General features: G+C 45.2%; 1 protein-coding gene across 1 annotated transcript in view; it reads right to left on the minus strand.

The window, feature by feature from the left end:
• Window positions 1–400: 400 nt before the first annotated feature.
• The window catches only part of crispld2 (cysteine-rich secretory protein LCCL domain containing 2), a 17,358-nt gene continuing 6,439 nt past the window's right edge, over window positions 401–11,319 (minus strand). The window contains exons 4-15 of the mRNA XM_080843231.1: window positions 10,711–10,843; window positions 6,548–6,663; window positions 6,083–6,183; window positions 5,748–5,912; window positions 5,573–5,633; window positions 5,423–5,489; window positions 5,199–5,329; window positions 5,029–5,072; window positions 4,841–4,913; window positions 4,469–4,544; window positions 2,222–2,352; window positions 401–1,152 (exon numbers count right to left, since the gene is read on the minus strand). Coding sequence (XP_080699357.1) covers window positions 1,101–1,152; window positions 2,222–2,352; window positions 4,469–4,544; window positions 4,841–4,913; window positions 5,029–5,072; window positions 5,199–5,329; window positions 5,423–5,489; window positions 5,573–5,633; window positions 5,748–5,912; window positions 6,083–6,183; window positions 6,548–6,663; window positions 10,711–10,843 — 1,150 coding nt within the window. The 3' untranslated portion in view covers window positions 401–1,100. The remainder of the gene's footprint in view (window positions 1,153–2,221; window positions 2,353–4,468; window positions 4,545–4,840; window positions 4,914–5,028; window positions 5,073–5,198; window positions 5,330–5,422; window positions 5,490–5,572; window positions 5,634–5,747; window positions 5,913–6,082; window positions 6,184–6,547; window positions 6,664–10,710; window positions 10,844–11,319) is intronic.

An 11,319-nucleotide genomic window follows, 5' to 3' on the forward strand; every position in this document is an offset into this window, starting at 1 on the left:
CCTATTATTACTATATGATTGTATTTCACTGAGTATGCAGGGCCGAATGCTGCATGGCTGTGATGCTTTTTGAAGTATATTTTGGACCAATCCTCTTTGATTAGAGGTGTTCTGTGAGACCAGCCCAACCACCACACTGGACGCCCTCTGCCTGCACACGCACTTGGAGCCTCAAAGGGAAGAGAAACACTGTTACAATGTTTTTGCACCTCTACTAAGATGTCTGCACACTATTGATTCTGGACGGGATTGGAAGGGTTGTTCAGGAAAGGTTTCTTTTCCTTGGAGGCGTGCCTCTCCTTCCCCCTCTCTTTCTCCTTCCTCTCTCCACACCCAACGCATCTGTCTGTCCACGGTGAGGCTCCTCCACCCAGCCAAACAGACCCACTCACACCACCCACTCACACAGCAAACCAGAATTGCAAGGAGTCTTGATCTCTAGGCAAATAAAATAGCATAAAAAACAAGTAGAAAAGAGAACACTGAACACTAAAATGCTGAAAGATGGGAAGCTTAAAAAGAAATAATTATTTTAAGAAATCATAAAATCTGTACAAAAATGATTAAATATAGAGTGATCAATATACATTCCTGTGTATGGTGATCATCAATGATTTACATTTGAATTCGTAAACTGAACAAAAATAACTTTATAAAAAATGAATGAAAAATTATTTTGAAAAAACGTAAATTACTTAATTTGATTTCAGACGTACATATTTTATGACATATAACCAGCACTGCTGTTAAAATGTGATTTCAACCACACAGTATCTTTGTATCAACTGTCTGCTAAAAAACTAAACCTTTCAGAAATATAAACATCCGCAGTCTAAACGAATGAGGGATGAAGGAACCTTCCTTGTTTGGTCACTTCCGTGTGTTGGCCAATCTCTTATCTTTAATTTAAAAAGTGCACTTGTTTGACTAGAAGTGGAATCCATTTATCCTGTACAAGGGCCCCATCCCTCCCCAAGTGGACTGAAGCCAGAAAATGATGACTGCTATGGTAGCACAGTACATGGACACTTCCTGTCCGAGGGCCTCAGAGAGTCTCCACGCTGTTTGGGGGATGGATAGGAGGTTCCGTACATGTTCTTTCACTCCCTCACAGCGAAGACACGGAACGAGCCTCCCTCATGACTACTCTTACTGAAAAGCCGAAAGAGAGAGAACACACAGGAAGACATAACATTACTCACTGCCGAAAGAGAGAGAACACACAGAAAGACACGACATTAGTCACTGCAGAACATGTATTAACAAACAGGAGCAAAGGATGGGATGACAACATACACATACACATACACTAAAGCATAAGAAACGCCAGCCTCAAACAAAAAGGGAATTTAATAGACCTGTTTTGACCATGCTGGTCCTTTTTGGCCAGTGGTTGTGGCTCTGCTGAATAAGAAGCTATTCTAATAGTGCACAGGGGACTCGTATTGTGTCGTGAAATAGCCTTGGACGTATCTGGAAAGCATGACTCAAACACTGGCTCATTGTTAGCCATGTTGCTGGCCCACTCACCATGACTGACCTCTCCAGCAACCACTATTGACTCTTGTGCTTGGCTTGATGGCTTTGTTATTAATTCATTAGTGGAGTGGCCTTGAAGCTCGGCCATCTCTGCTAATGTCAGGGTAACAGTGGCCTCAGCTGGCACCAAAACAACGCAATTATCTGATACAGGGGAACCACTGAGTCAGCCACCGACAGCTTTTCCATCCACAAGTTACTGGATAGGGTGCGATTATTTCCTTGTTAATAAGTGCCTGACCACATGGGCATCCCATGCATGAAGGTTGCATCAAATAAACGGTGTATCTTTCTGTCAGGGCAACGGATCCGCTTTAGTGCCACTCATTGTTATGACTTTTTTTGTTTGAGCTATCGTGTTACCATGGGGATGGGGAGCTACTAATTGAGGTGCAGATCAATCAGGGCTGAGCTCAGGCGGTTTGATTTGACTGCTGAATTCCTCTCGTTGCTCCGCGTGGGTTTCTGCCCATGCAGCAACTTTGCGCACACCACTGAGAAGTGGGCTAAAGTAAGCAAAGCGTTCATGTGTGGTCCGTCCACACTCGAAAACCACACCATTACTCTTGCGCCCCTACGTGCCAAACGCGGAGTTGGCCCTCGAGAGCCTCTAAGTGGCCAGGCATCTGACCATGGATTAGAGACAGAGAGAGGGGGAAAGGGAGTGAGAGAGGGCAGGCACCTCTCTGACTGGATGCTGTTCTTCAGGGCTCCCACATAGCTCTTCTTTCTCTCCAGGGCCAGGATGTCCACGGTGCCCCCGTCATCCTTGATCACACCAGCGTGGATGGCAGCCCGGCAGATGCTGGAGCTCTGGGAAGGAAACAGGCTTTGTTTAATTCCAACCAATCACCACCAGTGTCTCTCCATGGGCTCTTTTATCAAAAGCAAGTAAAAAGTACATACATACATACATACATACATACATACATACATACATACATACACACACACACACACACACACACACACACACACACACACACACACACACACACACACACACACATAAATACATACAAGGTATACATTTTAGCACCCTAAGAGACTCAGTAGCTATTTGTTGTAAGTGAACAAACGGTTTAACCATCCACAATGTAGATGGTATTTCACTTTTATCCAAAGCACCTTACAAAGGCATCCTGTAGTGACAGGGTCAAACATTTACAACCTGGGTCAATCAACACAAGGCTGTGATGCTAACCACTGTACCATCATAGATGTAGATGTATTAGTCAGCTTCCTCAGAACAGTTAGTAAGGGTTCACACTTGGTATTGTTGGCGCCTCATTCTATCAGTTGCGTTACAAGAATGTTACAAAATGAGTTCTTCCTGTTCACTGAATGAACACGTTCCCCCCTCCTCCACTTGCAATCCTGGCATATAAGGGCAGTGGCCTTGGTTCCAAAGAAAGGACCTCAGCTGAGGGGGAACCCAGACCGCTGACATCACTGGTATTCGGGGAGTAAGTGTCTGCTTTGCACCGGATCACTGCAGAGGCCCTTCACCCAGGCCGCAGCCCAGGGGGCGTGTCAGGCGCCTGGACCTTGAGTCAGTTCCCGAGTCAGGTCTCCTGTCCTGTCTGACAGTGCTGGCTCCAGCCTGGTCACACCCACAGGTCTTATCAGACGCCTGCAAGGCTCATTCAGCACCCTGAATGGTCACGTTCCTTCCCAGGACCATTCCAAGTCACCCGACTGGCCCCCTCTTCCCAGCAGCTAGTTGTGTCAAAATGCTCTTCTCTTATTTTCGCAAACCCATTTATTTTTTGCCCATCTTCTGGTGTGGTGGGTTAGGGTTAGGGTTAGCACTGGATTCAGGCCCCTGAAACAGTGGGAGAGTTTGGGGATTGTTTGAGGTCTCGTGGGAGCACACTGATGTGTGGCCAGTTGGACGGCAGGGCGGCTTTTGCAATGGAATGCTGCTGGAATAGCAAAGCCAAAAGGCAGGAGGTTCAAGCGAGGGCAATGAGTTCGAACAACCGCTTCCACTCACACAGCGCAGCTAAGTTCAGAGAATGGAGGGCTTGCCATTATTTTAGCCAGAATTCTATGTTTTCTTCTCTACTGACAGCAGGAGAACATATCTCTTGTAAATGGAATTGAATATGATCCTGATTTGAAAGAAACATCAGATGACACCTCAATTTTACTGCGTATGACACCATGACACCATTCCTTGGGATGACGTTTCCAGAGAGGGCTGTTATTCCACCCATCAGCCTGGATAACTGGTTCAAATCCAAACCATCGTTCCTTTCCCTGTTCAAAGCCAAACATCTTGTTCCATCAGTGGGGAGAACCTTTGGGAGAGAGTGTCTGAGCAGCTCTGAAGTCTGCTTAATTCAGTGGTTAGAAATCTAGTGCTAATACAAACTCAAACATTTTCTGGTCCATATTTGGACTGGTTTGAAACTCCAGTGATTGAAGATGTCTCTTGTAAGGGCTAAGGAAAATAGCTGCAGTATCTGGATGGCCCTGAGCAGAGGGTCTTATGCCAGGAATGAAATGACAAATTACAAAGGGATGGTGGTGAGCGGAGGCTTCCCTCACAGCAGAGGGGATTTGGATTTGGACCCAGTGCAGTCCAGTCCCAGCCTTAGTCATGGCTTCCCCGGGGCCAGCAGTGAAGCAGTGAGCCCAGCTCTCCAGATCAGCAGCGAGCAGCTGGATGCGGTCAGCCCCTTCTGTCAGAGACATTACTGGCCACCACGGCACTCCGCTGCCCTGCTCACGTTCCATACGTGTTTTTGCGCTGTCAGAATGTTCAGAAGCATTCTCGCGGTCACCGCCCGCCATAGAAAAACTGCACGGCCTCTTAAGTGTTCGTTGGCGCTGAACAGCCCACCCCTCCAACCCCCATAAATCAGGTCATAGCTGAAATCCATATGCCCTCAGAATCCTAGAGAAGAGCCAGGTTTGTACTCACATCAGTGTAGATGCTGTTTCCAACCACTGGAGCCCAGTAGGACGGCTGGTTCCTGCAGTGGGCAGGACAGAACATCCTGTCGAGAGCACAGAGGACACAGAGGATCGTTGAAAAGGGACAGAATGAGTATCAATACAGTTACGAGCTCGGCAGAAGCTTTGAAGCATACTTAAATCTATTTGTGGGTTTTAGTTTCAGCTATACACTCAATGTGGACATGGAAATAAAACTATGGGCAGTTTGGTAGGTAAGAAAAAAAAATCTGGTTTTGATCTCTGGTCTGAGGGTGGCAAGTTAATGAAAAAAATCCATTGAAGTGCACTCTGATTATCATATTGTTTTCTCTTTTTAAGTCCAAATATAAATATATACCTGGGGCAGTTGGTATATGGCTTTTTGTATGAACATATCTCAGCTACTGTAGCATAGCAGTCCACTGACTTCCCTGTGAAATAAGGAGGGGAAAAAATTAGCTATCGTGAGACAATACAGTATAACCCAGTTTTATATAAAGTGAAGAAGGAGAAGGCATGCTGTTCAAGCAGATTAAAGACACTTACTCTCTACCCTCGCCACAACAAATGCATTGGCAGGTTTGTATTTACTGAAAAAAGAAACATATATGAGATTATGAGTTACTTTAGTTTATGAGTCACATTACTGGTGGTGACTCCAGTCTGTATACAGGGGTACCATCAGTTTCTCCAGCATTATTTGACCTAAAACATACCTGAAAGATTCAATGCCATTCTTTGTTGACTTGACGAAGAACGGTAGCCTGTCCTTCCTGGTTATGTCCACTACACCTCCATTGTTGTCTATGATCCCGTAGTGCATTGCAGCACGGCAAATGCTTGATTGCTGGGAGACAAGACCATTTGCTTTTAGTGAAGAATGCCTTTGAAGGGTTCCAGACAGAATGTTATTGGTATGAGAACTAAGTAGAAGACTTACCACATCATAATACAGTGTACCCCACACTTTGCCTTTCTTGTTTAAGCAGTTAGCAGGACACTTATACCTGTTCAGGGCATTCAACAAAATGAGTATAATAGCAGGATATCAGACCAGGTGTTTAAGGAGAAAGTATTAAAAAATACTGACCTATTGCAGGTAGATCCTCTGCACTTGTCTCTCATCTTAGTCTCACATTTAATATTTTGGGCTGCAAGTCAATACAAAGCTATATTAGCCTTTAATGTTTTTAGTGTTTAACAGTTATGGGCAGTTTTCAACACAGTCATTCAAACACTGATACTAGAACTCTGGCCAAACGTACCCAGGAAGGGTGTAGTGCCTGGCGTTGAGGGCTTGGATGCAGGCTTCTTGGGAGTGGTGGGTCTTGGTTTGGGCTTTGGTTTGGTTGTGGTCACTCGCGGCTGGACTGGCACCTGTGGTCTCTCCACCTCATTCATATCCTCCGTCTCAGGACGCTGGGCTTCTCCTGTTCAAGAGAGATGGACCAGTCAGACCAGCATGCAGGTCATCAAGGCATTCAGGCAACAATGCAAAACCTCTCTGAAACAATGGCTTTTCATAGTTTTGCTACAATGACACTAAGATACAATCAGCACCACAATCACCACCAACTCTGGAGGTTTGCTCCTCACTCACCCTTATAACAGAGGTTGTCTCTGCATCCTCCTCCATAACTCGGTGGGCAATGAGAGCACGGGCGGCCATGTTGGTATGGGGCCTCCCCGATCCAGTTTCCCCTAAAGGAAGAGCCCAAGTGGGAGTGTGTGATGAGTACAACTGCCTTGCTGTCACGGCTCTTTGCACATTATCACACTGTCCTCCACCTCTCCGAAGCCCGTGGGTGAAAACCCTCCCCCCATTATCCCACTGGCAATTAAATCATCAGAGCCATCTGGAAAAGAAGAGCCTGGGTAGCCCATGTTGTTCTTTCCTTTACCTTGATTATTTTCCCTGCGGGTGGAAAAATGGTGGGCTCTTAATGTGTCATGGAAGGCTAACTGTGAGATAAATACTTCCATTTGAAATGCCTTTAGCATGGGGATAAACGTTGGCGATGTCGGCTAAGGTCAGTGCACAGGGTCTGGGAGAAAAGGCTCTTACTTGGGGGAGTAGTTGCACACAAGGTAGACTGCATTCTCCCAGATCTCCCCCCACACGCTCATCCGGGGACACACATGCACAGCACACCCCACTCGGCTCGTAGTCGCCCAGACCAGCTACACACACATGAGGGAAACGTCCATTATTACTGATATTACACAAATACACAATTGTTATAGATGTATTACATACATGATATTATTATAATGTTTCTATGCTATATAAATTACTGTAAAGTCATGAGACATTCAAAAACACATTATGTGTATGTTTTTCAATTATTTGTAATTCCTGAACCATTCAAACATGCACTCAGTTGAGCTGGAACATCTCAGTTCCACCGTTTATGGGAGTGGGGATGTTGAATGAGCGGGACTGCTGAAATAGGAGTGTTTGTCTTCACGATTGGCATGAGCGGACAGCGAGTCTCAACAGCTCTAATGGAGGGAGTCTTTTAAAACAAGCGGAAAACAGTAACCAAAAGCCCTTCTCACACCATGCCCATCTCTCTCTCTCTCTCTCTCTCTCTTTCTCTCTCTCTTTCTTCATCTCTACTTCACTCTCTCTCTCCATCCCTTTTCTTTCTCTCCTGCCATTCTGTGCTGTCAGGAAGTGTTTCCCAGACGGTGCCACAGCGGGCAGATTGATGAGGCCCCTGAGGCTCCCACGGAGAGCAGAGAAGGCCCTTCTCACTGTGCCCCTGCCACAGGAAGGAGATGGACCTCAAGTGTGACCGGAGAGCAGTTTATTTCCTGTGAACTTCTGTGATGTTTCTCATGATTCGCTACTGGGCCGCTTAAATAAAGCAGCCGCTCCTCTCTACAGCTCTTTGACTTTTTGAGCTGTTTCCCCCTTTTTTCAATGCTCATGGAAATGCAGTCAGTTAACCAGGGGCAGGCCCATTCAGCGAGCCAGCTAGTTCAACTGCAGATGAATGAGAAATGCTTACTCAGTCCATTCTCTCTCTCTCACTCTCCCTCTCTTACACGAACATATACATACCACATAGTGGGTTTGCATCCAACCACACAAAGATGTCTGAAAGTTTTTTTCCCCTTCCTCTCACTTTCTCTCTCCCTGTCTCAGGAATGTACTTCCCCCTGTTGAGCCCGAGAGGCCACTGAGGGTGATGACTGAGAGACAGTGATTCAGCAAAGCTACCAGTCTCTACCATCACACTCTGATACTTCTTGGACTGATAAAGCTAAGAGGAATACATAAAAATGCTCCTTAACACCTCATGGAAATGTTAGCTATTGTTGGGGTAGCCTGAATGGCGAAGCATCATTCTCTGAAAACACTCTCTAAATGTGCGCATCTGAGGGGCTGCAACAGGGGGAGCGGCTGAACGGACTTGGCGATGTTCCCCGCGTTCCGGAATCTTCAAAGGAATCCAGGTCAAACAGGAAAGTGATCCACGAGTCTGGGAACGGCTTCCAGATGCTCGTGACCTGGTTTCGGCCAGGGAGTCAGAGGGAGGGAGAGTGTTTTCACAAACCCATCCCAGCTACAAAGTAAAGTCTGAGGGGACAGGAGGCCAGCAGTATATTCCTTCATTCTAGTCTTTTCCCTCTTTTTCCTTGAGAAAGAAGGAAAGAGTAAAGAAAAGGAATGACGTGATATGGCCTAAGAGGTTCCACCTTCAGTTTGGAGCTCGTTTTATTGTTTATGTGCGCTTGTGAAAAGCGCTCTGCCTAGCTTAATTGGCTACACTGGGACGAGCTGCACCACACATGTTGTTTTCAACAGCTTGCGCATACCTGAATCTGCACGTATGCAGGTCACACGAGCTCTATATTAAACTCAGATGAGGCAGAGGATGCTCAACATGTGCAAACAGACACGCAAACAAACACACGCTCAGGGACCAGTTTCAAGTTATCATCAAAACAAGTATGACGTAGACCGCCTTTAAAGGGGCGGTCAGCGATTCTAATACAATACACTTTTTGTATTCAATTCTGCGAATATCCTCTCACAGTCCACAAGCTGTTTGTTCTGTGTGTGCTCTGTAAAAATATCAGATGTTCCTACACAGCGCTGGCTCTGTAATGGGAAACAAAGTGGCTCGGACCGAGACACAGAACACTACTCCAGCCAATCAGCAACAGAGCTTGTTCATGCTCGTGCACAGGGCAGAGGGCAGGGGAAGGGGAGGGTAGATGGGGGAAAGGGGGAAGTGGAAGCGAGAGGGATGGTGAATCTGGCACATGCTAACATGCTGAACTCAACATAATCGCATAATCAAGAAGGAGAGACGGCCAAGAACTGAAAAAGAAGTACTATAGTCAGGCAAGGGTGAAGAGCCGCGTTAACATCGGTGCGGCTTTCCATTGGTGGAGAGACCACAGAGTTGAAAATGGATGTGGAGGTTTCTCTTTTTCTGCTTGAGAGGTGGGTAACATTAGTGTTTCACACAACCAATAGGTCAATTTTGTCCTGTTAGCTAATGTTAGTGATAGCTTATTCCAACTACACTGTAAACCCAAACAGTTCTACTAACTTATTAACATTATGTATTCAGTACTTAAAACCTGGTATTAAGTTTACCCAACTTTAAATGTATTAGTTTTCTGAGCAAGTGAAGATGTTTTAACTGTTTTGGAATGTATTTGTTTGAGTAAACATTGCCTGATAACTCATATTTTTTTTGTATCATTCAAACATGACGCCTGACGTCATCAACGTCGTTGAGAAAACCATTGCAGAGATTTTGTGATGAGAGACGTAGACAGCAGACTTAAGGTAGAGGAGACGTTTAGTAATCGCGAGGTTGGAAGGTTGCTTGTTCAATTCCCCACTCTTCCTTACCAAGTGTGTAAGTGTGAACCCCTAAACTGCTCCTGATGTATAAATGCAATGAGTGAAAATAATTTAGCACATAGAGGTTAAAAGATGAAAGTATAACAATTATTTAATATGAGTTCAGAGAACTTAAACATTATGAAAATGATAACAAAATAAATCAGTATAGCCTATGTATAATTTTTAAGTTAAGTTTACTTAAAATATATATATATATATATATATATATATATATGTACCCAAATTGTATTATGTTATCTGTTACATCGAAAGTTTTAAGTACTAAGTAACTTGTTCAGGTTTACAGTGTAGTTAGCTAGGAAGCAGGTGCCTGTGTGACATTTGTGTCAGGTTACGTAAAATTACTTGCCCACAGACATTCGGCTTACTTTCTAATTTGCCAAGATATGCTGTTGTTGGGATGTTAGGTTTAGTGGCATGAGAGTTGCGAGTAAAGCTGTCTGGAGCTGGTGTGCTGGCTCTGGGAGACTGTCTCATGTCATGTTAGCTTTGCATCAGCAACTGGGGAGCAAATCTATGTTCACAGGGTCCTAAGTTTCCAGGGTCCCGGGAGATCACATACAGTATGTGGAACTGGTGAACATAAGACCCTTTGGCATGTTCCCATTATGTGCCATATAAATCTGGGGAACTGTAGCGACAGTTTACTAGCCCACAACCTACTTAATGTTAGCTATATTACTTGCTGTGTCGTTGTTCGCTCTACATCATGGTAGTTGTCCATACAACATTTGCAAAGGTTTTTTTTTTGTCACAAGCACCTAAAAACACAAATTTGGATTGATGCATAATTCGAAACGCTATGCTAAGTAACGTTACCTTCCATGTTAGCTTAGCTATAAACCTACGGTCCTCTATTCAATCACTGTAGTTTTGCAACAACAATCTGAGAAACTCTTTTATTTTTGCATTTTGGATGCTTTGTTTGTGTACTTGCATGTTGTTAATATGATGACATTTCATATTATAATGTTTGTTTTGCTTCAGCTATGAGAAAGATAAATCCACTACCACGCCATATAAGGCCGGCACGTTTGCACCATAATCTTCACCACCTGTGTGGAGCAAGCATTGGCTCTCAGTGTTTGTCCGAACGGTGAGGTAAACGGTTCCGATTAGATATTTAGCTTTTGATTCTTCTTTTTGTGCTTCACCCTTGGGCAGCATATTTGTCTTTTGGTCAGCTAGCTCAGTTGGGAGAGCCTCTGAAGGAGCACCAGAAGAGGGGTGTATTTGTTTTGCTGTTGAGTTGAAATATCAACAATCTTTCTCCAGCATCATTGAGTGCTGGTTCTGTTGATCTAGTCCACAGTCCATCTAGTCCATCTATAACTCACCTGGGTGTAGTGGGTACACATGGGGCCGGAGCAGCGGTCTGGGCACCAGGGATTGCACTCGTGAGGATAGGGGTACGTATAGTCCTTCACCTCATCATACCAGGCCTGCACATGGTAGGCTGGCGAGCGGTACCTACAGGCAAGGGTGGTGAAAGAAGAGAAGAGATTAAGAAAGAGGCTCAGAGATCACCAGACACCAGCAAACAGGTAGATACAGGGCCACACTGGGATGAGATCCAACATGGACTCCTTCTATGTGTGGGCTGACTTTATTGATTCCCATCCAATCCACCCCCCCTCCCCTTCAGAGGAGTCCCTGCACTGTCCTGCATAAAACAAGCAAACCCAAACAAGCTGATGCTCTCCCTGACAAATCAGCCGGGCAGCAGTGCAGCAAACATGCCTTTATATGGTGCTGAGGGACACGGATGGGCAGAGGAAATGAGAGAGAAGTCCTTGGATGTGTGTCAACTGATCTGCTGGGATGGGAGGATAAGGGGAGCGAGAGACAGAGGAAGAAAAAGAGAGAGAGAGAAGGGAGAGAGAGAGGAAGGGAGGTTGGGGACCAGTTGGAACAGGAGAGTGGATTCCTGGGATGTCACCTGCTGT

The sequence above is a fragment of the Sprattus sprattus genome (genome assembly GCF_963457725.1).
Source record: "Sprattus sprattus genome assembly, chromosome: 8".
Lineage (NCBI taxonomy): Eukaryota > Metazoa > Chordata > Actinopteri > Clupeiformes > Clupeidae > Sprattus > Sprattus sprattus.